Source organism: Aulonocara sp. 'chitande type north' Nkhata Bay, linkage group LG14 (genome assembly GCF_057382095.1).
Source record: "Aulonocara sp. 'chitande type north' Nkhata Bay isolate Kocher_YH1m ecotype deep benthic linkage group LG14, A_spYH_male_GT1.1, whole genome shotgun sequence".
NCBI classification, from domain to species: Eukaryota; Metazoa; Chordata; class Actinopteri; order Cichliformes; family Cichlidae; genus Aulonocara; species Aulonocara sp. 'chitande type north' Nkhata Bay.
The window spans coordinates 34263666-34291655 of record NC_141357.1 but is presented as its reverse complement, the minus strand read 5'-3'; the positions used below and the strand labels follow the sequence as shown (position 1 = coordinate 34291655).

The 27990-nt window shown below is 39.8% G+C and overlaps 2 protein-coding genes across 7 annotated transcripts; one reads left to right on the top strand and one right to left on the bottom strand.

The window, feature by feature from the left end:
• Window positions 1–8262, bottom strand: napab (N-ethylmaleimide-sensitive factor attachment protein, alpha b). 2 transcript variants are annotated; one of them, XM_086262237.1, is made up of 11 exons: window positions 8019–8259; window positions 6549–6628; window positions 6336–6452; window positions 4230–4276; window positions 3992–4069; window positions 3803–3858; window positions 3123–3207; window positions 2909–3013; window positions 2748–2816; window positions 2292–2342; window positions 1–1206 (listed from the first exon to the last, which is right to left on the bottom strand). In XM_086262237.1, exons 1-11 carry the CDS (start codon window positions 8114–8116, stop codon window positions 1105–1107), a joined length of 888 nt encoding a protein of 295 aa, XP_086118363.1. In that variant the 5' UTR covers window positions 8117–8259; the 3' UTR covers window positions 1–1104. The 2 variants fall into 2 exon arrangements, with proteins under 2 accessions (XP_086118363.1, XP_086118362.1); XM_086262236.1 differs by having other exon boundaries at window positions 6336–6628; window positions 8019–8262.
• Window positions 8263–10827: 2565 nt separating this feature from the next.
• bicra (BRD4 interacting chromatin remodeling complex associated protein) lies at window positions 10828–27728 on the top strand. 5 transcript variants are annotated; one of them, XM_086262210.1, is made up of 15 exons: window positions 10828–10881; window positions 16074–16119; window positions 16223–16268; window positions 16856–16921; window positions 17184–19253; window positions 19444–19602; window positions 20902–21501; window positions 21896–22088; window positions 22171–22268; window positions 22456–22590; window positions 22692–22744; window positions 22837–22985; window positions 24108–24202; window positions 24301–24406; window positions 24535–27728. In XM_086262210.1, the coding sequence occupies exons 2-15, from the start codon at window positions 16079–16081 to the stop codon at window positions 26346–26348; spliced, it is 5625 nt and encodes a 1874-aa protein (XP_086118336.1). In that variant the 5' UTR covers window positions 10828–10881; window positions 16074–16078; the 3' UTR covers window positions 26349–27728. The 5 variants fall into 5 exon arrangements, with proteins under 5 accessions (XP_086118336.1, XP_086118335.1, XP_086118334.1 ...); XM_086262209.1 differs by having other exon boundaries at window positions 19444–19611; window positions 24304–24406; XM_086262208.1 differs by having other exon boundaries at window positions 19444–19611.
• Window positions 27729–27990: the final 262 nt, after the last annotated feature.

Genomic DNA, 27990 nt, shown 5'->3' with positions numbered 1-27990 from the left:
CGCTATTGAGACAAGTTTATTTAAACGTTTGACAGGAAACATCACAAATTATTTAAGACTAATTGTTCACTGACAAAATCATCAGGGTACATGAGCACAGTGTACAAAGCTCTTTTTCTCCCCCCAATTATGTATTGCATCTCTGCAGGCGTTAAAAACTGTTTATTTTTTCAGCCTGGTTACTTAAGACAAGAAAACACAAATCAAAGATTAAGAAAGAAAAACAAAACAAAAAACACACACACTCTCTCTCTTACACTCCTACACAGGTGGAAAACAGCTGTTTTACATTTCTCATGTATTCCAAACCATGCAAATGTTCACAGAGGTGAAGGGCATCTATCACCTTTTATGGAATAAAAGCACTTTTAATGGAAGTGATGACAACAATTAGCAAATTAATTACTTGTGCTTATAAAAGCATGTTTTATAAATCTTCATCAAATCAAGTCCAAATCCTGAGAAATTTGCGTCATAAGGCAGAGGGGGTATATATTCAATGGAAAAACCTCAGATCGACACTCTTGGCCTCTGCAGCTGAGATCAACCACTATTTAATTAGAGGCGCTCTCCTTTGTCAAAATAGTACACATACGCATTCAAAATCACCAAAGCAAATTTGAGTGCCTTTATCAATATTGGCATTTTGGTTAGTTTATTCTAAAGCACATTTTAGAAATATATATAGATATAGTTGCTTGAAGTGTTAGTGAGTTTGTGTCCTCTCATTTGTTCTCATTGAAATGAAGATAAAAATAAAACCTGTATTATACAATTGTGCTGGTATGAGTTTTTGGTATTGCAGCCCAATTATGAACAGCTGAACTATTTCTGGGCCAATACCTGATTAATAATAATATACAATTTACATACTGTGTGAAGCCTGCACTCAGAAGGGTAGTGTTCATACCTAAAAGGACCATCATTTTTGGAGTACTGTATTGAATTTGAGAGAATACTGCAGGAAAGAAATGGTATCTGTGAATACAAGGGCTAATGGTCAAACAATTAACAATGCTGCTAAATGGAAGTGAGAGGCTCAAGGCAAAAAAACAAGGATGCAAGTCATTTTTTTAGGACTTAAAGAATAACAGGAGAGGCAAGTCAGCGAAGGTCACTCTCCTCATCCTGTATGGTTTTCTTGATACGGAGAAGCATGGTGGTGAGCCACTGGTCCAACCGAGAAATGGTGTCAAATTCCTTCACCTGAGAAAGTAAGTATTAACACTTTTAATCCAGTTGCTATTAAACAATACTAAAATGAAGTATTTTTTTTTCCAACTGCATAAATGTACCTGTTGAGGCTTCAACAGTTTGGATTAAGAAAGCAATCTTTCAGATACAGACATCTGAAAAGTTTTCACAGCATTTCACTTGTTCCACAATTCATCTAGTTTCAGCCCTACTGCAAATGGATTCAATTCATTTTTCACCTCCAATTCTATACAAAACAGCCCATAATAACAAAGAGGAGGGGGGGGGGGGGGGGGGGGGGGAGAGAAGCTAAGTAGAGCTACTACTCCTCAGAAAAGAACAAAACAGCCCATCTGGAATTTGTCAAAATCCACTGAAGGATTCTCAGATCTCAAGAAATTAAGCAAAGAATGTGAATACTTATGAACATGTTCTATTTTTGTTTTGCTTTTATTTTTAATGCATTTAAAAGAATTTTAATGAAACTTTTTCCCCACTTTGTCATTTTGGGAGATTTGTGTGTAGAATTGAGGTAAAAATTAATTTAATACATTTTGAAAAAAAATAAAAAGGCTTAAAAAAGGTAAGCTCTGTAAATATATTTCAGATGTCTGTACAAGAAAGAAGAAACTGACACAGCAACTATTTACTGTCAGAGGACTGTTCTAATAACACTTGATTTGATCACTATGTAGTGATATTGTAAGGTACTGATGCAAATCGATATTTCAGTCATGGGACACATACAGAAAAATCTGACCTACTATTCTCATTTCCATCGCTATAATATTACTGCTGGACTCCAGTAGATTTTTTGGGGGGAAATGGCTTCAATGAATGCACAAACCACTCATTATGCAATCCAATTTCAACAATTTGGATCACAAAATCATGAACAGAAAAGCCTACACAATCTGTTGTCCACCATCTCAAGGTGGCATGTCTTTCAACCTGGAAACGGAAGCTACAGTCTGCAAACTCTTTCACTGAACTGGTGTCAAGGTAGAATTACAAAAAACAAGAAATAAAAGACAGAACTAAATTCTACATTTTTGCTACTTCCTCTATTCTGCTAAAAAAAGCAACTGTTTACTCACTGCATCAGTATAGGCATCCACATTCTGCTCTTCCCAGGCATCTAGAAGTTTCTAATTTAGGAAAAAGGAAAAACAAACAAACAGACCAAAAAAAAAAAAAAAAAAAGAATCAACCCACTTGAAAACACTTTTCAAGCACAGACACGGCTTACTTTACTTGCTCAACCCAGATGACTAAAAACAAGATTAAACTGAATTTAACCAAATAGGTTTCAATTAAATTTCAAGGTTATGGTCCAGTTATGTTTTCAACATTAGCATGTATATTAAACCCAGGTCAATCGCATGTGATTAACATGAGTTTAATAGAGAGAAAGAGAACAGGAAAACAAAAACAAGCACAATAGTGGAAATAGATGGAAAACAGTCTCTTATGTTAAATGGCACTCCAAGTCTTCATGATTACTGGATGTGTCTGGATGAGCGATTTAGTCCCAAAATTACATCAAAGCCTACCTTCAACAGCTTGCACTCTCTCGAGTCTGAAAAGGCGGGAAACATTTCTTCATACTTCTGCACAGCAAGCTGGGAAAAGGCAGGGAGATTATTAAAATCAAAGGCTTGCATTACAGTGTCTGCATATCATCAGCAGATAAGAGCTGTATGTAATGGCTTACTTTTGCATTAAGATGGTCTACGCAAAAGTGACAAAGCGCAGCTTTGAAAAAGTGATCCTTGGCACTGTATTTCAGGAGCGTACTGTCCATTGCATGGGTTCCAACCTAAAAATAAACGAATAAATCAAAAAGCACAATTTATCTTTACTCTCCAACTGAAGCTCCCGGAGGGATAAAACCTTGAAATAAAAGCTGCTGGGTGGCATTAACTCACCTGTTCGTAGATCTCAATAGCTTTTTGGTACTGCTCCAGCTGAGCTGCATAGGTTGCTACTTTCAGAAGGCACTTGTTTGCTGAACTTTAAAAGGAAAAATCCAGCAATATGTCAGACCACACATTAACTGAAATCGAGGGTCCTAAATTTAAAAGTAACGCTACAGCTGTAAAACAAGACATAATATTAATGTATCAGAAATTTTAGATATCACCTCATGTGCTCATTTGCAGTTCCATACTTTAATTCTTTGACTCCATTAGAATAGCTTTACATGATTCATAGTTCATTCTTAATTATCTTATACTGGGCACTAGTCCTTTTTTTAAATCGTCTACAATGAGCAGTTTTAGACCAACTTCCTTTTGATGGATTGCCACTCCTGAACAGACAGTTTGACGAACGGGTGGGTGGATGGAGCTGTGTGTCAAATATGACCAGATTAAAAATGCTCTTGTTGTTTGCTCTTGTTGACGTCACACAGAGCCAAATATTAGAAAAAAACTAAAGTCTGAAACAGAGTATTTAGAGCAGTCTGATGCATGAGCTACTTGCTATATGAAAGTAATAGCGAATTTTAGTACAGATGCACATGAGCAGCCAGCATAGTGTCTTTACACATTTACATTCTTTACTTCCCCAAAGGCAAAAGATAACCGTGCTTATTTAAAATAGTTACCTGGTGGATTCTTCACCTCTGTAGTAATCTGCTGCCTGTTCATAATGAGCAATGGCCTGGAAAAGAAATTAGACAAACATATACATGAATTGTAAACAGAGCTTATTATACTGCTGTTTGACAATTAATAAAAAGTAAACATAATAAGGATTTAAATAAAAAGCAAGAAGAAACAGTTTTTAACCCAACCTTGTCAACGTCCACAAGCTCCGTTTCATATATTTCAGCAATGCTGATATGGTGTTTGGCTGCAATGGTGAAACGCCCCTAAAATATGATTTTTTTTTTTTTTTTTGGAAAAAGTAAAAAAAAAAAAAAAAAAAAAAAAAGACAGTGAGAGAAAGCGAGAAATATGAGCTACCCTTTATGTTTTGCATCTGATTTCCTTAAAGATGCTCTTTAGAAATTAAACTGAAAAGAAACTCACCATATCCGTGTAAATCTCAATAGCTCGGTTTAGGCAGTTAATTGCCTCTGTTGAGAAATATATTCAAACAATTATTTTCAGAAAAAGTTTACAATTATTCAGTAAACCAATGTTAGCAAAAAAAAAACCCCAAAAATACATACTACATAATAAAATACAACAAAATTCAACAAATTAGAAGCTATATAAAGGTTCAAGGTGAGTAAATATAGAAGCACCCCACTGTAAAATGAAATTTTTTATTTGGACTCTTCTCCAGTGTATTTGTTCACATTCCCAATTAATAACTATAATATACAGGTTCATTACAAGGCCGATATACTTTAGTTTGTGGCCTTTACTAGGATCAATCAGGATGCCCTTAGTGGTCTTTGTTGAGTACCACAGAAAACATTTAGGGTTTTTTTTTTGTCAGATCCTTATCCATCACCCAATACTATCAGGAAGTTGTCTGATTCTGCCAAAATTCATTCTACCAAATGACAACAATCCCACACAGGAACAAGATGGGCTATGAAATGTGTACTATGATGCAGGACCGAAACGATTCATCGGGTAATTCGAATAACTTGATTGAAAAAAAGAAAAAAAAAAATCCTTAGTACAAATTCAACAATTTCAACGCCTCATTTAATGTACAGCTCTATTCGTCACCATGTAAACGTGAACACGAGTGTCTCACCCACATTTGCGACTAAAAACAGACCTGCAATACAAATGTATTTAGGGGCAGAGTGAATATGAAATTGAACACTAAACCTACGCAGTCCCCAGTTTTATGACAAAAAGACTGACAACACAACAGCAGCACTGATGCTAGCACAGTTTAACGTGGAGCCGGACTCTGTTCACACACTGCGGAAAAAAAAAAAAAAAGAGGCAGCATCATTACAGAGATGATGAGCGCTCAGGTAGAGTCAAAGAAAATGTGTTTCTAGTATCCAAAACAGAAGCACTGTTCCAGTAATCGACATTAAAACCTTTACTGGAAAATGTCTGGAAAGAGTCCTTAATGAGAGCACCTGATTAATAAACTGTGACATGAAGAAAAGCAAACTTTGTAGCTGCTCCATCCACTGCCGTTTGTTTTACATGGTGAAAAATCTGCAGTAACAGGGAGAGTCTAAACAGGGGAATGGGGTGTACTAGACCATATTTATTTCATGGCTTTTGTAACATTTTTCAGACTTAAAGTGAAATAATATACAATACTGTGTTAATGAAACTGCATTAATAGTTAAAAATAAACTTTTTTCATTAAACTCTTAGCCACTGCCCTGTGGGTTGTTAGATAGGACACTGAATTATTATTATTAATATTGATTAATGTCTGCACTTTCATAACGCCTTGTTTTCAGCAGTACAAAACTTTGCATCAAAGCACAAGGAAAACTTTAGAATGCAGATATTTAAGTCTCATTAAAAAGGCTTACAGACAAACTCACTACACTACTCACAACTATGAAGTATCGTACGTCAAGTTTTAATGCCACATGATGGCACTCTTTTAATATCTCTAAATCATAACAGAAAATGAAATAATGAGATTACAATTAACTTTAAAAAAACAAAAACAAACAAGAAAATTTGTTTACTCCAATTCTTTTCCGCTTTTCTTTTATTGATGCAGAGCTTATGTGCAGCTGTCATGTGATAAATAAACAGCAGCTAGATGGGTGCTCATTAAATACTTAAATCAAATTAGGATTTATCAAAATTATCATTCTCCTGACATGATTACTAACTTGTCTGCAGCCAGTCCTGCAGGTTTGTCAGGTGAAGCAGCTTAAGCTCAATGAGTAATATCATAATAATCAGACACCTCAGTTTATAAAAAGACACGTGGAGCAGAAGGAAAGAAACCTCAACAGCACTGAAGTACTCAAAGAGTACCTGAAACAGGGTCAACGCATGCTCTCATTAATCAGGAATTTGACTGTTTATAGCATTTGTATGAAGTTAAAGATTTAATAAAGTAAATAAAAGATTTAATAACATTTTTAAACCACTTTCACTTTTATTGCTGAAAGCTTTTATATGAAAAGATGTAAAACTTACAAGTGTACTTAATCGATATTATATACCCCAAAGTGATGTAACGTTTACCTTGTGGATCTGCTTTTTTGAAGGCATTTCCAGCATCTATGAAGTTGGTTGCTGCATCATGTTTGCTCTGCATCTGCAGGTGAAGGTGAGCAGCTTGGGAGAATGCATTTCCTGCAGCTATTAAGAAGATAAATTGTTGCATTTTAAAATCACTGAAAAAAAGAAAGAGGCATTCAATACATTTGTTGTGTTGAAATGCGACAATCATCTTACCACACCAATTCTTGGCCATTTTGTACATGTTAGCTGCCCTCACCAACATGTCACAGGCTTCTTCCAGCTTTGAGGAGCCACTGTGTGACAAAACATGTTTTTTCTCTTAATAAGACACCCATCCATTGCAGATTATCACAGGATGATATGAACACTTTACTCAGTAAAATCCCTTTGGAAAGATGTATAATAAGCAGATTTTTTTTCTGTTTAGTATACTTACATGCAAAATTTTAGCACCATAATAAGAACATTTTAAAAGCAATGGGATAAAACTTTATTAATTTTATTATTATTTTTTCCATTTTTTTCCTCATTACTTCACATGTGCAGAAGACTGCCTTCTGAAATTTTCAGGGCTGACAAACATATTTAAGCTCCGTTTCAAAACAGCGACCAAATCAATTTTGAAATCCACTCTCACACCCAAGTCTCACAATCTAAAGCCAAAATCTAATTTTTGCCCATAAGGATCATGGGATATGTTATAATTTAAATAGTACAATTGCACCAACTGAATGCCTATGACATAGAAGAAGAGGAGCAAGGATTGGCATGCGAAATATTTGATCTACCTTTTTTTTTTTTTTTTTTTTTATAAGTCACTGGTCGAAACAAGTTATAGCGGTCCTTTTCCCAGCCGGCACTCACTGATTTTTCATTCAGTGTGCAATCCTTTAAACTTTAAGTTACTATTTAATAGTGAGTAAAGGTTTGTAAAACCGTATACAAGTACAAATATAAAAGTGTTGACTTTGCTTGTGATTTCAGTCCCATTATCCACACACAACTATCTTGACAATTAAATTTTCGCCACAAACCTCTCGCGGATTGTACAGCCTCATACATAACACGTAGCCTTTAACCTTGCACGTGAGCTCCTGCTACAATAATTTAAAAAAAAAAATCCAACCTGAAAAATTAACCTCCATTTAGGTTGTTATATGCAAAGCCGGTTGTCCAGGTTAGTGAGAGCTAGTCTTACAGGAACATTCGCTACATCACAAGTGCGCTTTCTTCTTTTGCTGTAAACAAATGTGAATGACACGTGATTTGGACAGAGTGACCTTCCGAAAATTGCCCAACAGACGGCGCTATAGGGGAAGCGCTGCCTTTACAATTAAGTGAAATTATCTTGAATTGTTAAACAATTCAGCTTTGGATTCAACTGAAGCTATTTCTAGCATGAAAGCTGCCTTAAAGCAGAGTCTAAAATAAGCAACTACCGACTATTTCGAGCTATCTTTCACACTAAACGCTTTCCAGATATACGACGAGCCGAGATAAGCTAGATATGCTAAACGACAGCCTTGAAAATAACCGCTTAACACTAACTACAACTTATAAAAGCAACCGACAATTATTTAAAATCGTTTTGTCCTGGCTTTTAACCCTTGTGGTCAGCTTCCAACCTTCCGCATAGCTGTCTCCTCTAGCCGAACGTTAACGTTAGCTAGCTGACAGACTCACCCAAACAACGCTCCAAAAAATGACTGAGACGATTTCATTTTCTTTTCAGCCTCGGCCATCAAAGCATTTGCTTCCTTTTCTTTTCCGCTGTTATCCATTTTCAGGCAATCGGTCTGTTTCTGAGAGAGAACGAATAAATGTAAAAGTCAACAAACTCGCTAACCACTGCTAGTGGCTGCAGGCTTGCCTTGTCACATCACCAGCCGCAAAGTAACCGTCACGTGACACCGGAGAACCGACGCACTACTGTTTCTGCTGCTGGTGCATTCAAGTACTCTTTTGCTATCCAGTATACTAGTCATATCTGGTAACCGTTAAAAGTTAAAACAAAAAAGTTACATTTTAATCTTCGTATGGTTTTAGTGTAGTTATTGACTTTGTTTCAGTGAACTGAGCTGTCCTTTTTCTAACTTTGCTAATAAGTCATTCTAATTTTGTATTTAAACTTTTACGTGTCTTTGTGATTCGAGTCTATTTTTGTAGGGAGTTGTAGTTTTTGTGTCCGATATGGAACTCTTTGTACTTGATGTGTTTCTTTTTACAGTCATTAGTGCTTCTGGTTTTTGTTTGTTTGTTTGTTTGTTTTTACCAATAGTGGTTCTGGAATATCTGTTTATTGTCTGGTATGAGCTGGTATGAAAATCTAGAACTGGGTTATCCCATAGTCTATCCAGCTAACCAGCTAACAACTACTTCTAGTATTTCTAATCACCAGTAATGTAAAGGAGAACACATCACAGCTGTACAGAGACTGCTGTAAAGTTAAGTGGTGTCATAACAGTAAATTTCTATTCATAAAACACAACCCTTAAAATGTATTAAATAGCCTCCTTCATTTTCTCTTTTGACTATAACTCAAACACAGTATGAATACAAAATATGCATATGTAATCACAAATAGTTACATCCACAAGCTATAATATCCAGCACAATGGTTCTTGGTTTGTGATCAGCCTAAGAATAAATCGATGGATGGATAGTCAGTTCATTAGAACTGCATGTAACGTTACATGTTAATGGGTATTAACACAGTAAAGTGTTAAAGTGATATCACGTGGTACTTCTCATAGTTTGCATATACCACTGATTTCTTAAATATGTTTTTAAAAATTTTAACAAAGAACAATCAAACAGTTCAACATAAACAAAGCAACACCACCCTCTTCCCCCCACAAACACACATCCACACCCACACACCTGACAGTTTTACTACACAGCAAGACAATCAAGGCTTATTTAGAAAAATAAACAAATACATGAATAAAAAGAATCATAATTATAATGGTGTTAATGAGTAATTAAGTAAAACAAGGAAAAATAAAAACAGTTAACTGTTCCCCACAAATTCAAGTGCACTGCATGCATGTCTTTTCAGTGTAATCAGTCAGCAACTGCCATCAAGTTGTAACAGAGTTGAGGTTATTTTCCAAGTCTAGGGGCATACAATCTGAAAAGAAGTGACCACACACTCAGGAATAACTCTTCATTTCCTTTTATTTTCCTTCATTATTTTAAATTCAGGGAATTTAAAATAGAAAGTAGCTCGTCCACAGAAGGACTGGTAGCTCCCCTTACGATAAGGGTTCAGATCGCGCGAACAGGTGTGAAATGTGTGTGTTTAGTTAGTTTGTTGTTTGCTTGTTTTAATCAATTTTAAATCATGCTTTTTATTTGTTTTTGTTTCTAATGTCTCTGTAAAGCACTTTGAATCACCTTGTTGTTGAATTGTGCTATACAAATAAATTTGCCTTGCCTTGCCTTGCCTTCATTTCCATGCAAAATGGATGTTAAAAATAGTGATAGTTGTGATTTTATTTGTAGCAGCTTCTGACAAATCCTCCTGACATAATTACTCATGTGATTTGTGTCTTTTTGTGTTTTTGAAATTATTTTTGGCTCTGTTTAGCAGTGCTCAAACAATATTATTGATATGGACCATATAGAAACGTTTGCACATTATAATGCTGAACAGCATACTTCAGGGTCACCACATTGTCCAGGTGAGCAAACCTGATTATGTTTGTAACATTCAGCAGGTGTTGGCAGAACACTAAACATTTTTTGGAAAGTTAACATGGTCCAATATGGCCTATCGCTTTTCAGTATAACTGCAGTATCCTATATGTATATATGGATATTGATTATCAGACAAATAATTCATATCAGATTTGCTGTGTAAACTGGTACACTATTTCTGCTTGCTTTGTGAGCTGTACTAGGCTACTTTGACTGATAAACACTTTATAGCATAATCCGTGACTAAGGGTGTAATCCCCCTGTAGCAAAAATGTAATTTTAATGTATTTTATTTGAAATTATAATCCAATTATACTTACCCACAAATACCTAAATGGAGGAACATTAGAATAAGGGAGTTACAAGACTAAGTTTTATAGGACACAAATAATTAGTAGTTAAAAGTAGTGCATAACTTCAGTTACTTTATATTAAAGGATGCACAGATTAGTAATTTTTAGTAGTGCACTGCAACTGTATCAGGGATGTGCCTTATCAGGCCCAGACGTTTCCAGGTATGTGCTATTTACTTCGTTTTTAAACATCAAGGGTTAGCTTTTCGCGCGATATCAGCTGCAAATCTCCAGTCCTTTTTCCTAAATTTCAGACTTCAGCTTTACAAACAAAAACAGCCCCACAAATTTACTGAGAAATGTGTTTAATTGTACGAAAAAACTTTGCCAAGCACGTCGAAAGAAAAGTTCTGCCACGGTATACGCAGGAGGATAAGATTTCAATCAGGCAAACCGGAAGTCTCCTGTTTCCTGCCTTGTAGTTGGGTCCTGTACAGCAGCCCGTGCGAGGCTGTCCTGGAGACCCCGCGCTGCCTGCACCTCTATCGTCTCGGGTGAGTTTGTTACAATGTAGCAATTTCTCTATTAATCCAAAAAACTGTTACAAAGCTGCAATATTCGCGAACTGCACGCGAGCCACGAACTGCACAGCTACCGCAATCGAAGCGCCACGCTGCCGCACGAACCGGCGAACATGCTCATTTTCCACCGAATTCCCAAGCATACCCCCCTCATCCAAGAGTATTCCAACATTAACTCATATTTTGCTTACAAGGAGAGATAGCTAGCTACGCAATTGCGTTTACGCTTCAAATCAGACAATACTGCCTTGTCTTTGACAAATCGAGGCATCGTTGTGCACTAGGGGTGTTAAAATTGTGTCACTCGCTGGTTTGTTTTGAATGTCAAAGCCTCAAGCTAGCTGTACGTCTCAATATTGTTGATAGCTTGTTGGCTTAGCTGGTTAGCTAGCTAGGCTAACGAAAGTCAACCCAGATGCGTTAAAATGACTGAAAATAGAGGCAAAACAGTGGTTTAAAATTAAACGTTTTGTTAAATTAGTGTTTTAAGTCAGCAGTGTGGCTACGAAATACTCCGTGTTGTGAGTAATAAGCGAAATATACATGCAAAGCTCTTTGAAAACACTAGCTAGCATGTAGCAAGCCTCTTGCAGTGACTCCATTCATATCCTGCGTACTAGCTGCGCTCTAACCGAGCAATGGCTACGATCTGCTGCTGCTTCAGAGCGGCAACTGGGTGTACGGTCGCTTTATAGGTCTCGGTAAACTCGTGGAAGCTGATTTGAGATGGTGTTTTCGTGTTGTTGGAAACGAAAGGCACAGCTGGTGTTTTGAGTTGTGGTAAATTCAGCGGGAGGCGAGAGCCCGTTCTCGAAATCTTTGCAGGCGGAGCGAAAACCGCGCGTTTTCAGTTTGTTGTCTATTGCCATCCGCTGTTTTTTCGGATTTTAACAAATATGAGTTCTGCTTGGTCTCTCGATGGGTTCGTTACCACATGGGGATTTCTGTTGTTGATAAGTGTAGGTGTTAAAAGACGTTGAATTTTTTGAAAATCAGTTTCTGTATTTAACTGTAAACTTTATTATTATTTTATAATTTAAGGACCTCATATTTTATTTATCACGTCATGCTTGCTTTATCCTAACAAGACACCGAAATATCTGACAGTGATAGGTGATGTAATGATTTAATGAGTCACACAGGGGAAAATCAAGGACTTTGAAATTAATGTGATGGACTTCATAAATGTTTATTAATATTGTTATTAACTAACTATGTAGCCCATACTACCTAAGAGTAATTAGAGTGAGTTTATGTTATTCGGAAACTATAAGAAAAACATTAACATTGAAATTTGTGTTGATAATGTGTATCTAGAATGGGTTAATACCATAAAATTTCTTGGTGTGATCATTGATCATAAGGCCTGTTGGAAATCACATATCACTTATGTGAGGGGAAAGTTAGCACGGGGCATTGCTGTCTTGGGGAAAGTAAAACAATTTCTGGATAGGAAAACATTGTATATGTTATATTGTGCTTTACAATTACCATACATGAGTTATTGTGTAGAGGTTTGGGGCAATACATATAAAAGTAATATTCAGACTATAATCATAATGCAGAAAAGGGCTATTAGACTAATAAATCAGGAGGGGTATAGGGCTCACACAAACGCACTCTTCATTAAGACGCAAACTATAAAATTCCAGGATCTGGTGAAGTTTAAAACAGTGCAAATAATATATAAGGCAAGGAAAGGGATGCTCCCAATCGAAATAAGTAAATGGTTCTTAGAAAGAGAAGGGAGGTACAATTTTAGAGGGAAGTGGAATTTAAAATTACAAAGAGTAAGAACAACATTGAAAAGGATGTCTATTTCAATAGCGGGAGTTAAATTCTGGAATGAATTAAAAGAAGAAATAAAGGTCAGTAGTGATATAAACCAGTTTAAAATAAAACTCAAAAAAGAAATTTTAAATAAGTATAAGAATGAAGAAAATGCAATTAACCCAAGACAGCAGTTAAACTGATGTTTATTTTCTTCTGCAAATTAGCAAATCTAAATATAGTTTTAGTTGAACATGAGAAAATATATTTTTGTGATGTTATGTTCTAAGTTGAAGGCATTGTATACGTTTTTTGTTGTTCAAATTTAGATGATGATGATGTAAACCTGAGGGGGTAGGGCTAAATAAGTATATACTTCTGCCTACTTTTCAAACAACTACATGGAAAGATTTTATGAAATGTTGGTGAATGTATATGTTTGAAATAAAAATGAACTGAACTGAGTGTTTAAATATAACTTAGTCTTTTTGGATGCCAAATGACCATGATGGTTAGTCCAGCTTACTGGATAGCTTTGGAAGCAAGAAAAATGTTTAGATTTTTAATGCTTGTGATTTTTCAATAAAATGCATTTCTAGACCTGGTAGAGTTATGACATTTTTACATTACAGCTTAATCCATACCCTAAACTATGTTGGAATTGAAAGTATTTCTGTATCTTGACAAATTTTTAGTCATAAAGAGTAAAATAATACATTAGTTCAGTTTAAAAACAGAATTAGAAGGTTTTGTGCTTTTAGAGAGATACTGTAAGCTAGTATAGGCTGTTCTTCATCAGTGTTGCACATCGATAGGTAATTAAATGTTAAATGTTTAGTTGTACTCTAATAAATTAAAAGGAACGTATCTTATTGTGAAATTGTTTTACTGGTGTGGCTCACTAGAGATCAAATTCAGTTGTATGTGGCTCATTAACTGAATATAGTTTGAACCCCCTCTTTGTCTAAACTAACGATCTGAGAACATAATATTAAGATCTGTGGTTTCTTTTTGTAGTTCTTCTAAGGAGTGAGCAGCTAACTCAAATCTATGTTCAATTACAATTATGACTTCCAACAGTTATGAAAACAAGATAAATGAGGTAACAGAAATATTTTTGCTTTCTTTTTTTCTTTAGTTTCTTTTTGCAGCAGTACGCTAATTTTGCCTTTCGTTTTTTAATCCAGTGTACTTGTTTTCTTTACAGTGGTGTTTATTTGCCTCTCACTAAAAACCCCAAGTCACGCCCCCAGATGCTGTGACAGTTTAAATTTGGTTAACAAGCAAAACAAATTAATCTGTTTGGAAACCGACTGATAACCAGGAGTCCAACGGGGAGCAACAAATATATTATTTCATTATTTTTTTAAGTTAATTAGGAACAAAGTAATAGTGATTATGATATTTGCACCAATAGAATAATTTTGACGTTTTCTCATGATGACAAGCAGTGCTGAAAATATGTTTTATTGCCACTTTGCAGTGCTTTACAAAAAAAATTAACAAAAATTTGTTACTTCAAAGGATTAGTAATATTAAATAATCATATGAAATTAATTCCTGTCATGCTGAAGAAGCATAGGACTTGAAAAACATCACTGTTCTGTAGTTCACTATCAAGTGTGGCAAGCCATAAATCAGCTTCTGTGTAAACATTAGGGCTGCCACAAACGATTATTTTGATAGTCGACTAGTCACCGATTATTTTTGCGATTAGTCGACTAATCAGATCATCATCCATTGGACGTACAGCGTACAGCTTATTGCACCAGCAGCATCTGGTCTTATATAACTATCATTAGCTTACAGCTTGAAGTGTTTGTGCTAACTAAAAATAAAGACAAGATGGTAGTTTATTAATTTTTAATGAAATTTGCAGATTGTTTCGGTGAAGTTTAATAAACTCCTTGCTTTCTAAAATATAACAGGACACCGGAGTATATTCTCCAGCGTCTCACACTTCTGATAATCAGCTGTCTGCTTGACAGTTTTAGCTGTGCAAAAACTATAACTTTAATCTCAGCCAAACCGATTTACTCAGGAACAAATAAAATACTAAAGAAAGCCAAACAATAACATTTTTAAGTTATCTAAGTGACTTATATATATGTTTAACCTGACTAGCAAAAGACGGCGGTGGGTTTGAAAACGATTTGCCGGGAGTCCGGTGTTCTCACGGCTCTAGTTAGCCTTGCCCCCGCCTAGCTGACGAGCTAGTGGGTAACAGACGTCTCCGAAAACGTCGGAGCGCTTTTGAAAATATGTGGTGTCTTGATAAACTGAGCAGATATTTGAGGTTTACACAGCTACATTCTCGCCTGAAAATATGTTAAACGTTTATTTTGTGACCCAGAAAGAATAATAAGAGTAAAGTTAAAACTAACTAGCTGCCGCCATTGTTGACAACTGCGCTGGGCTGCGCTATGAATTCTGGGACACAGCTTCTTCTTCTTCGGGGTTTAACGGCAGCTGGCATCCTTGTACATGCAGTGCTGCCATCTTCTGTTTCAGTCCGTTATTTCAGAATCAGAATCAGAATACTTTATTGATCCCTGGGGGAAATTATTTTTTGTTACAGTGCTCCATTTTAAACCAACATTAAGACAAGACAGACAATACGCTAACTAAGAATAGTACAATATATACATATATATACATACATACATACATACATACATAAGTCACTTATAAATAAATATTTGGAAAAGAAACATGTGTAGTTGTAGCAGTAAACAGTGTGTTAAGTGGATGCGTTGTACAGGGAGATGGCCACAGGCAGGAATGATTTCCTGTGTCGTTCAGTGGTGCTTTTCGGTAATCTCAGTCTCTCACTGAACGAGCTCCTGTGACTGACCAACATGTCATGGAGTGGGTGGGAGGTGTTATCCAACATTGTCTTTATCTTGGACAGCATCCGCCTCTCCGACACCACCTTGAGGGAGTCCAGCTCCATCCCCACAACATTGCTGGCCTTACGGATCAGTTTATTAAGTCTGTTGGCATCTGCGACCCTCAGCCTGCTCCCCCAGCATGCAACAGCATAGAGGATCGCACTGGCCACTCTTACACTCTTAAATCCTACTACTCATTCCTGCGTCCTTTGTGATCTTACAAAGCTTCAAACGATGCGTCGACTATTAAATTAGTCGTCGACGATTTTAATAGTCGACATAATCGTGACTAGTCGACTAATCGTGGCAGCCCTAGTAAACATGGAGACAAAAATGGCTGGGTTCGAGTCCACTCTGGACATTTCTTGTGTATCATTCCCCTCACTCTCACTGTTCTTTTGCATTGCTCCCTACTGCCCTATCAAAATAATAATAATAATTAAAGCGTGCACTGACAATGAAATAAATCAAGTTGTCATAAAAACAATTTCTCATCTTTAACAGTTGTCATGGATGATGAAGACGGCAGGTGCCTTCTAGATGTAATTTGGTAAGTTAATGATGACTCGATGAAAATCGGCTAAATCTCATCACAAACTGGTCAGCCATTTCTTCCCTTGTACTGTGAAGATTCACTTTGTTTTCTCTTGCAGTGACCCAGAAGCTCTCAATGACTTTCTTCATGGATCTGAGACCCATGTGAGTATGAGTGGGGGAGGGTTTTTTTTTTTTTTTTTAAAAGAAAAGAAAGAAAGATGTCTCCTTTTTTTTTTTTAAGTTTATGATTTCTATTTACAAAAAGTGAGTTTGTAATTGATGTGATGAGGAGTCATAATTATGCATATTTTTGTTAGTGCTGGCATCAGTTAGTGAAGTGTGACTCTGTACTTAAGTCACTTTAGATTACACGTTAATGCACTCTGAAACCTGCTTCCCTCACTGCTTTCATGTAATTTTCTTATTGCTGTATCTGCTTAATGGTTTTCTTTGCTTTTGATTTGCACTATTTGTAGTTCCAGCCTCCCTTTTTATTTGGCATATTCACAAAATGAGAAACGATAATACTAACGCTTCCCAACTCTGTATTACACCTATCATTTTGCATTTTTGTCACTTATCCTTTTACTGGTTCTTTTACAATCTGGGTTTCCTGGACTGTATTCTGTCCTTTCCTTGCCCTTCCCCTGGCTGATGGTTTGTATATTTATCTGTCCTGGTGACTTTTGCCTGCTGGTTTGGGTGCCTTTGGTTTCCATCTTTCCTATCCTTTGTGGGTGTGTCTGTAGTTGGACACTGACGACCTTTTGGATGGTTCAAGTGACCCCTCCAGCTCATTCTTCTCTGCCACTGGGGTGAGTAAAATCCCCCAATGCTCTTCCTTCTGTTTTCTATTTATATATGTCGCATGCTTCACCTATTACTCCTCTCCCATCTACTAACAAATCTACACTTGACAGGCTTTGTTTTGCTGCATTCTGACAAGATATTTTTGTGGGGTTTTTATATTTGCATTACTTTGTTCATTTCCACCCCTTACCATCATATCTAGTGATAAAAATTTACGTGTTACCTGATTTCACTTATTTCCTCTTCGTTTTCCTCCGTTCCTTGAAGGGCCACGTTCCAGAGGTCCAGCCTACAGCCCAGCTGTCGGCCAATGAGTCAACAGGCCTTCCTAGAGTCAGTGTTGACTTGGACTTCTTGGAGGATGATGACATCTTGGGAGGGTCCCCAGGTGGAGAAGGTGGGAGCAATGGCATTGGGACAAATCATGAGCCATGTGACATCTTGCAGCAAAGTTTGGCTGAAGCCAACATCACAGAGCAAAGCTTACAGGAGGCAGAAGCTGAGCTGGACCTGGGCTCCTTTGGAATTCCAGGCCTTACACAGGTGGTTCAGACACTGCCTGATGCCAGCCTTGCTGGGGCTGGAAACAGTGCTGTTGGTGTAGGCATTGGTGTTGGGGGAGCAGCAACAATTTTTCCCGGGTCAGCCACGAGCACCACTGCTACTCCCCCCAACGCCACAACTGACATGCTAGGGTCAGTCCTTGCTCAACAGGGCCTTCAACTCCAATCCCAGGTCATGAACAAGGCAATCAGTGTTCAGCCATTTATGCAGCAAGTGGGCCTAGGAAATGTGACGCTTCAACCCATTTCAAGTCTTCAGGCTCTTTCTAATGGGAGTCAATCTGGACATTTGGGTATTGGACAGATTCAGGTTGTGGGTCAGCCTACCGTCATGACTATCAATCAGTCTGGCCAGCCAATCCTGGCTAAAGCCATGAGTGGTTACCAGTTGCACCAGTCTGGGCCAGAGGTATCAGGTGCTGGTCCTCAGCCAGGGCTTGGAGGCTCAGGAGGTGGACTTCTGATCCAAAGTAATAAAGCTACTCTCGGATCCCCAGCTTTAAATGGACCGGCTGTTTGTGTCAGCAGCACAAACAGCAGCAGTGGTGGTACAATGACTGCTCCTGCTGGGCTTGTGGGTTTTGGCAACACCCTTCTAAGTTCAGGAATAGGATCCCAGACACAACCTCAAGGCCAAATCATGCAGAACGTGATCATCCAGCGCACACCACCACCTATTCAGCCTAAACCCCCTCAGGGGGGAGCCATCCAACCGAAACTCTTCAAACAACAACAGCAGCAGCCACAGCCAGCACCCCAAGTCTTGCAAAATGATGCCCACAAGGCCCTAGGGCTGCAGCAACTTCCAGTTTCTGCTGCTCAGAATGTAGCCTTCCTGACAGGAAAGCCAGGCTCCAATGTTGTCCTGAGTACTCAAGCCACAACTCAAGGCGCTCAGTTTCAGCAAACCCTCTTCAAGCCACAAGCAGCACAACCATCTGGCAAGCCCCTGAGTGTACACTTGTTAAACCAATCTAGCAGCATTGTTATTCCTTCTCAGACAGTTCTGCAAGGTCAGAACCACCAGTTTCTCTTGCCACAGCTGCAAGCAGGTGGGCAGATCCTGACCCAGCACCCCGGGGGCCACATCATCACAAGCCAGGGTCCTGGTGGACAAATCATTGCAAACCAGATTTTAACTGCAAACCAGAATATCAACTTGGGTCAGGTGTTGACGTCGCAGAGCCATCCTGGGGCAGCCCACATCCTCTCTGCACCCATTCAGCTCCAGCCTGGCCAGATGGGCACGCCTACCCTCTTTCAGATGCCTGTCACATTGGCTCAGAGCCAAAATCAGACACAGACCCAGACTGTCTCAGGTCATGCCCAGACAGTCATACAGGGCATGCCAATTCAGAACCCCCTGACCATGCTGAGCCAGGTGGAAGGACTGAGCCCCGCTGTCAGCCTTCAGCCAGCCTTGCAGCCTCAGCCAGGTGGAGTCCCTAGCAGCACAGTAGCAGCAACTATGGCTCAAGGACAGCCTGGAGAGTGTGTAACTGTGCTGGGAAGCTCCACAGACCAGGCTACTCATCCCACTCAGCAGCTTGTACCACAGCCATCTATCCTTGCCATGCAGCCGGCTTCTACTGTGTCCACGGTTACCACTGCATCTTCCTCCTCTCCGTCCATGTCAGTTTCCACCTCTTCCTCTGTCACAGCAGTGGGGCTGGTCCCCCCTCAGGCTCAGCAAAGTCCAGGGAGGTTACTGTTCACCAACCAGGGCCCCAGCATGATCCTGAGCCAAGAGTCTCTGCAAATGTTTCTTCAACAGGTCAGTGTTCAAACTTAAAACTTTTGCTTACCTTGTGTTCAGTTAACATTGTCTAAAAAGATGAATAACATGCATGGAGTGATATCTTGGTTTGACCTCTTTGGTTTACTATTTTACTCCCCCTTCCCTCCAATCCCCTTCCTCCTTCCTTCCCTCCCTCATCCTGAAATGGTAAATGTACTCCAATCAGGAGCAGCACCACCAAACAGAGAATGAGTCAACCCCCTCTGTGGGCGTACCTGCATCTGTAATCGTCAGCAGCAACAGCATCACTACTCCGGCCCCTGCTGTCCATGACAGCCAATTAACTGACTCTTGGGTGGGCCAGAGCCACAGCCCTTCCCCTATGGTAAAGCAGGTAGAAATGCCCCTTTATGTTGAGCCCCACCCCCTTGTTGCTGCTGCTGCCTCCACAACAATGTTAGGATATCTTATCTTTTCTCCTTACTATTCTGTACCTCTCTTCTGCATTGGTCATTGCTTCTATGGCGCTCACCCTTGCTCTGCATTTCCAAAGAACAAATATGATTGTTGGCTTGCGGCTTCTGTGTGTTTCTTACGTTGCTTAATTACATGCAAAGGCATGATCATTCCAGTTGTCCATACCTATTGCGTGCTAACTACTCTGAATTTAGGACTGGCAAACAATATTCAAAGGAATATCTTTTTCTTTTTTTAAATTCATTTGATATTCTTAATCAGTTCTAACATCCTTGACTCAAAGCTGAAATGGGCAAAAGTTATGGTATAATTGGACTATATATTTTAGCATGCTGAAATATACGAGATCTAATCTTTTTTGGCCTTTTCTGGATTTCTGCCTACAGCAGCAAGGCTAGAATAATCTCTTCACTAACACTGCTTAGTCACAGTAAATGAACTCATCTTCATCTGCTGCATTACTGATTAAGGACTGATGAATTGATTCACTCCACACTATCTTCCACCTCTCACCCCTCTGTCCCCTAGTGTGACCAGGGTAATGAGCCCCCCCAAAACCAAAATGACATGTTCACCTATCCCTCGTCCCTCAAGTCTGCAGATCACCTCCTAATTTACCACCACAGACCCACAGATCTTGATTTCTTGCTTTTGTCTACAGTTTTTCTTTTTGGCTCGCTAAATAATCATTGCCCTCTTCTTATGTGTAAATGCTAGAAATAAAATCTGTGAGCTTCTACTACTTTTACTTTAAAATCTATTAGTTTTTAATTCTAACACTTTGCTTTTGTGTTTGTTTGGTCGTTATTTACTTGTGTTTGTGTACGTCGGGATTGGGTGATAAATCTGTATTATTATCTATTAGTTTATTTGATTGTTTCTTTTTTTCATTTTAAAGTGTGTGAGTGTATTATGATATTTGCAATTAGGATTTTTAACCTAGGTGTAAGTATTAAACTCAGTATTATGATGCATACATATAGTACATCATAATAAATATTGATGTCAAAAACGTGAAAAGCCATATCGCCCAACCCTACTTTGTGTCAAATCTCAGATTGTGTGCTGGACACTTATTCGCTATAGACTTTTTGTATGTGATTTTTCTTCTTTTTTTATGTGCTTAATATCCTGATTTCATTCTTCCTTAAACTGTTTGCTCCCTTGAATCAGATAAGCATACTGTATTTTGATTCCACTTCTTCAGGTACCCTCCAGTGGACATCAGCAGCCTCTGAAGATCCATAGAATGTCTCCTTGTCCACCTGCCACAGCACCACCAGTGGCAGAAAGTCCCCAGCCTTCCCAGTCTCCTCTTACTCTGAGCCAGCAGATCCAGTCACCACACCACCAACAGCAGTCACGCCCTCCCTCTCAGCCTCAGCCACAGTCGCAAACTCCTTCTCGCTCATGCACACCCTCATCTCACCCTCCACTCTTTATTGTCCATAACCAAATTGCAGAGTCCCCCAAACCAGCTCTACAGGGCCAGCCACAGCAAACGCCACCCCAACAGACACACATTCAAGTTCAACTTCAGCCTCAGCCGGCCTCTCAGTCTGCCCCTTACCAACAAGACATGCCTCCTATGTCACAGTCACCGAAGCCTCCACCTGCACAACATCAGTTCACTGCAGCTCCTGTCAGCGCTTGTGCCACCACTGTGGTTAAAACTCATGTTCCCATCCAGGGCCTGACATCAGATCAGCAACATAATCTGCAGTTAGTAGGAGCACAAATTCAGACTCTTTCAGCCATCTCTCAACCCTCACCTAAGCAGAAACAGCTGCTGGAAAGGCTTCACCAGGTATCATTACAATGTTACACATTTCTTCTTACTGAAAACTTGTAACGTAATTAGCATACAATTAGGGATCTTGACTGTAAAATCACTGTGTGTATTTTTGACTTATTCTTTTTTCTGAGCAGCATGCTAAGTTGCTTTCACTAGTACAGTTTGTATTGTCGTGGAAAAATAATATATGCGATTTCTGTATATATACTTAGTTGTTATTTTCCTTTTGTTCAGTTTAGTTCCATTTATGATTTTTTTTTTCTGTTATCAGTTGGGTTAAATACATTGTGAACATTACCAATAAACCTACCAGTACAATATCAGCATAACTAAATTAGGAGCCTAAGCATGCTCCAAAATATTTTGAATGTAGGTACAAATATATCTGTCCTGATGGTATTTCCAGGTCCAGCAGAACATCATGCTACAAGCTAAGCAGCCTACTCAGCCTCAGCCTCAAATCACCACTCAGTTTAGTTCCCAGCAAGATGTGCCTCTTGATAAAGTGGTGATTGCATCATCATCAGCCAGCACTGGTACACCTGCTCAGCTACCCTCAATGCTGCAGCCGACATCAGTGCTTGTCAAAACTCCTACAGGTTAGACATTAATTATTGTCAGTGATGCAAAACAGACGTTGAAGTGTTTCCTTTTGTAATTATCTTTATTCTTTATTGCTAGCATCAAGTGACTTACAGGTATTCTCAGGAGCCCAAGGGCAAGCTGGAGCAATGGTGAATCAGACTGTCACTCCTGCCAGCCTTACCCAGCCTGCACAGGTATGTAATATAACCCAATTCCCAGTAAGAACATATGTGTGGTATTTGCCTGGCGTTATTTTGTGCTACTCTAACACCTTTGTCAGTGAATATAAAATTTAACAGGGATAGTATTTTCCCAATACATTCCTTTTGTATGTTTTGTCACTTTCTGCTTTTAAATTTCCCTCTTGTTTTCCTTTCTCAGGTTCAGCCAAAGCCAGGAGTGATAAGCTCTGTTGGAGGGGTGACTCTGGGGAAAGGTGGCATGCAGATACAGGTGTTGGGAGCTAGTCTGACTCAAATGCCTGCTCCACAGCCCCCAGCTTCAATACAAGCTCAGGTAAATGAGCGTTGCTACATGTTTGTACTGCCTCTGGTATTTAAGTTTTAGTATGAAGGGTTTTAACCCTTACACTTTATATTTGTTTGTTCCTGTTACAGACAACAACAATAATGAAAATGCCTTTCAGCGCAGAGCCCAGTAAAGAAGCCAGGTATGTTCCATGGTAATTTTCCAGGGCTTCTTTTAATTGATTCTTAAAAGCCATATTTGTGAACAGTATTAATTTTACACACTTCACTGCAGGATGCTAGAACAGCTAAGGAAACATCAGGGTTCAGTGCTTCACCCAAACTACAGTGCCCCTTTCTGCTCATTTGAGGACACACTGCACAGACTCCTGCCTTACCATCTCTACCAGGGAACTGCCAACTCTTCTCAAGATTATCAAAGAGGTAACAAATTGCCTCTTTTGTAAAGCTACCAATAGGGATGGGTATCGTTTAGGTTTTATCCGATACCAGTACCAAACCGGTACTTTTGAAACAGTGCCGGTGCTTAAACGGTGCTCAAACCGGTGCTTAAAGAATGGAGAACACAAAATTGGTCCAAAAACCTCTCATGTTCAGCTGTTTGTAAAAAGATAATAATGTTAGCCTTTTCTGCAGGTATGGGGCATATATGGTATCACTCTTGGCTGGAAGCAGTGCTTAAACAATGGAAAAAACACAAACCTTGTCCAAAAACCTCTCATGTTTAACTGTTTTCCACTTTTTCTTTGGTCATTTTAGCCTTTTTGGCCAGGGTGACGGGAGTATCTGCCATCAAAAAAGAAGACAGCCGCATGTAACTACTACGGTGTTTGCTAGTTCACCTTACATGCATTAATGTAATAACGTGGTTAGCCTACTCAACGTAAATTACACACGAACAACATTAAGCTACTCACGCAGAGAAGAACGGCTGCTGCTGCCATCACCATCCGTCATCATTTCTGCTACACTGGCAGGGCTAGGGGCCAGGACTCTCCTCTTTGGGTTTTTGGGGGATGTTGCTAACTCCGGGTCCGATAACAGGCAACCCACCCGCAGTAGATGTGTGAGGTCTCGCAGCAAGCTATCAAATACGGTGCATTTCTCGGCTTTAAAAAAAAACCGCTATGCGTTGCCAGGTGTTTCATCGGATTCGAGGTGTTACCTCCTTTGACAGTATCACAGTATCAGCTTAAAGCACTTGTTGCAGGCTGCTGAGTTTGCATCTTTTGCTGTGAAGTACAGCCAGACTTTTGACCGCTTCACCTTGGGCATTTTTAATCTGTAGCTCTGCTCTAAAAGAACTTACGTACCTGGACCCGCCTACTATCCTCAGAAACGTAAAATGATTGGCTAGAATCCAAAGTGTATGACATCTCAGAAAAAAAAGCACCGAAATGTGCGCTGCTTTTCGGTCTGGTTACTACCGTTTATGTCAGAACCGCTGCCATCGTGGCACCGGATATCGGTACCCATCCCTAGCTACCAATGTATTGCTTGATTTATAGTTGAGAATTTTCAACAATTTGGTTCTCTTTTACACAGTGGATGATGAATTTGAGAAGGTCTCCAGCCAGCTGCTGAAAAGAACTCAGGCCATGCTGGATAAATATCGTTACCTGCTCTTTGCAGAGTCAAAAGTAAGTTTATAAATCAGCATGTTCACTGCAAGCATTCTTAGTGCGTTTTTGTCCTGAATTGATTTTAAAAGTGATGCTGTTTGGCATATGAACATGAGCAGAGACTGGGCCCCTCGGCAGAGATGGTGATGATCGACCGGATGTTCATTCAAGAGGAGAAGGTTGCATTAAACCAGGACAAGATTTTGGCAAAGGAGAGGCCAGGTATTTTACCACTGTCTGTGGTTATTAAATTATTAATAAATAATTAAAAAAATTATTAATAAAATTTTGTAGGTATTCAAAAATAAAGAAGGTGTGTTTTAATTATACATTTGTTTATTTACTTGCAGAAGAGTTTGTGGCAAATGTGCGAATGTTGGAGAGTGTTTCATCCCAGCAGAAATTATCATCTGCTGAACCCACCCCAGTGAGCGGAGGGGTATCTGCTGCTGTCCCTGCTCCAGCGCCTGCTGTTGCTGTTGCTGCTGCTCCTGCTCCTGCTGCCATCCCATCCCCTGTTCCAATCATTGCCCCAAACCCTCCGCCTGCACCCACACCAGTTTCTGCTCCTGCTTCTTCTCCTGTCTCAGTTCCTTCTGCGGCCCCTTCTCTTTCCCCTTTCCCTCCTACCAAGCTCGTGATAAAGCAGGGTGGAGGCAGTGCATCTGTGTCCTGGTCCAGTAGCTGTCCTCCTCCTCCAGCTCCACCAGTCAAGCCAGTGGCTGAACCCACTAGCCAGATCTCTACAGTTCGTACTCCAGCATCGTCATCCTCATTTTCATCCTCGACATCAAACTCTCAAGCGGCTGATGATGATGATGCTCTTCCACAGCGAACGAGCAAACCGCCTATCAAGACCTATGAGGCTCGCAGGAGAATTGGTTTGAAGCTAAAGATCAAGCAGGATCAAACGGGGTTCAGTAAGGTGGTCCACAACACTGCCTTAGACCCAGTGCACACACCTCAACCTCAGCTGAGCAGCCAGTCTATGTCCCAGACTCAGCCGCAGTCTGAAGCTGCTGTATCACAAGCGAAGGTTCACCCTTTATCAACCCCTTCGGCCACGGTTATCAGAACTCAGTCCCCTGTATGCACTACTTCGTCTGGCTTGTCAGTCACAATATCAACCTCTCAGTGTAACCCATCACTGAGAGGAAGTGTTCCCCCCATTTCAGCCTCATCTTCCTCCACCTCTTCATCCCATACTTGGTCTTCATCCACCTCCTCATCTTCCATTCAAATGAATGGGACTTTGGATCACCACGACACAGGTGGGGTCAAACACAACCCTGCCTCTACTGCCACTTCCTCACAGACAACTTGCCGTCTTCCCCTTCGAAAAACTTACCGGGAAAACATTAGTCCTCGGGTCAGACCTGGTGTCCCAGGTGGAGGAGATGAAAATTTGTCCTACCCCAGAACCACACCATCACCCCCCAGACACGAGGCCTCAAATCCTCCCTCAGAGCGGACAGTGATAGCAAGTGTGAAAGTAGAGAAGAGAGACAGGGAGGCTTTACTCACTCACACAGATTCAAGCCACGAAACTGGCCGTTTGGGGAGTGCAGTGCAGGGGCTGGACGAAATGGATGTGTTTAGTCGTGGTATCAAAACCACGCAACACCATCATCTCCCACAGCTTCTAGACAGAGAAGGGGCAAAGGAGAAAGGGGAAGAGCACACAGACCAAGAGACAGATGTAAGTAAATATAAGAGGTTGAGTGGAAAAAATCGACATAAGGCAGGAGGAACATTCAGAATGGACCAGCATGCCCCTGGGCCCCCGTCGCCAGAGTCTTCCTTCACACGAGACTCTTTGCTTCCTGCCAAACGCTGCAAGTCAGACTCTCCTGACATGGATAACGCCAGCTTCTCCAGCGGCAGCCCTCCAGATGACTCACTGAATGAGCATCTGCAGTGCGCCATTGACAGCATCCTTAATCTGCAGCAGGAACCCTCTACCCGCGGACACCATATTAAAGGGGGCAACAGCAGACCCCACCAACACCAAAGTCAGCGCCCTGGGGGCTCAGCGCCCTCATCACACAGACCTTCAGTCCCATCCTCTTCCTCTGCTTCTTCATCCTCTTCCTTGGCCCAGCACCCTCAGGTTGGTGGCCGCGGCCACAACGGCAGCCTGGTGCCCCAGACTCAAAGTAGATAACAGCCCCTCAGCCTCGGACTCACAAGGGGAACTATGAAACAGTTTAACGAGGCAGGGGAAAGGGGCACTGTGAAAACAGTATCACTGTAGTACTCTGCCAGGCTGTGTTGGCTTTGTTTGTTTATTTGAATTGTCCAAACGTTTCTTTGTCATTTACAGTCTAAAGTTGCCCCATGATGGAAATACAAACATAGTCAAAAATGGTGAATTGCAGACTTGAACATGCTCGACAGATGTGCTCCCTCAGCCAAATTCGAGTAACAAGATGAAATTGTCAGTGACTATTGTTCTCTAATTCTGTCTTTATTTTTCACTTTGGTCTTTTTTTCCCCCTCATTCACTTGTTCATACATTCCTTTCATGTGGTCTGAGCACCAGTCTCTGTCCACAGCGGTTCATCTTCTGGTTTAATCAGTGTCGTAATGAGCATCAGGCATCTTATTCAAACAGTTTAAAAGGTAACAGCTTTTCACTAAGAGAGCTGCAGAAGAAAGGCCAAAGAGGTTACAGCAGTGTAGTACTGTAAACAGTCATAATACATCCAGTGTGCTGCCGGACCTACCATATTTGATTCTCTTATCACAAAGATAGTGTTGCTCCAGAGATGCAAACAACAAATGCTAAAATGAAGCAGTCCAACTCTTTATCAAGACCACGCTTCTTTATGTAGTGTATTAACCCTAAATATCAGTTGCTTTGGTCTTAAGGTAAACTCCTCTTGAATTGAAAAAAGTGAGTACCATCAACCTCTGTGTGTCTCCATTTTAAACAGATATCATGTCTTTTTTTCTTTTCTTTTTTTAAGTAAATGTTGAGGGGAAAAAATTGAACGTTTGTAAAATTGGTTTGAAATTGACTGCTCAGATGCTGTTGTACTGTCAGGATGTAAATGAACTTGTAAGAAATGCATTTTTTTCTGCTTCTATTGTCAGATGATTTTCCAGTTTCTTGTTTTTAGACTGCACCTCCACTCACCCCCCTGTTGCCTGTGATGCCAGGTTAGGACTTTATGCATTTCAGTCAGCAGGGGTCAGGCAAGGTTTCTGTGTTTTCTGTCTTTTGGATCTTCCTGTCACTGTATGCCTGCCTCACTTGAGTTTTTGTTTTTCTTTTTGTTTGTTTGTTTGTTTTTATTTCCCCCCTTTGTATAAGCCTGGTGGACAATTCAAACACAAACACAGCACAAGCATTGAAATTGAAAAAAAGGAACAATAATAATGTACAAAAAAGACCGTGAGAGAATTTGAAGTATAGTATTACAGATTAATTTTGTATTGTATTTATTGTGTATAATGACACTTTTTAAAAAGAAAATGTACATTTAGTAAAACTGTAAATTAAACCTTGCTTCTTTTATGAAATATTGCAGCGTCCTGTCCTCTGCTCTTTTATTCCTCAACTCTGTTCCACCACTCGAGGCTGCATTCCTTTCGTTTACTAACGCTGACCGAGGAGGACTGTATGATAGTCAGGAGGAGGAGATGGTGGTAATGGTTTCAGCACTGGGGTGTGTTCTCTATCAGACAGTCAGCAGGTGGTGCATAGAAGTGAAATCATAGAGCTGGTTTGTATGCGTCATTGCTTGGAGAATCCGCAGAATTTGGAAAGAATAAGTCATTTTTACATGGGGGGTGGGGGACTA

Bases quoted from the DNA above. Each gene is read 5' to 3' on its own strand.
- napab (XM_086262236.1), bottom strand. From the start codon at position 8,116: ATGGATAACAGCGGAAAAGAAAAGGAAGCAAATGCTTTGATGGCCGAG. The intron at 6,629-8,018 runs GTGAGTCTGTCA...TTTGTCACACAG, and splicing joins TTTTTTGGAGCGTTGTTTGG to TGGCTCCTCAAAGCTGGAAG. The intron at 3,014-3,122 runs GTGAGTTAATGC...GTTTATTTTTAG, and splicing joins CTATTGAGATCTACGAACAG to GTTGGAACCCATGCAATGGA.
- bicra (XM_086262208.1), top strand. From the start codon at position 16,079: ATGGATGATGAAGACGGCAGGTGCCTTCTAGATGTAATTTG. The intron at 16,120-16,222 runs GTAAGTTAATGA...TTTCTCTTGCAG, and splicing joins TGCCTTCTAGATGTAATTTG to TGACCCAGAAGCTCTCAATG. The intron at 22,089-22,170 runs GTTAGACATTAA...CTTTATTGCTAG, and splicing joins GCTTGTCAAAACTCCTACAG to CATCAAGTGACTTACAGGTA.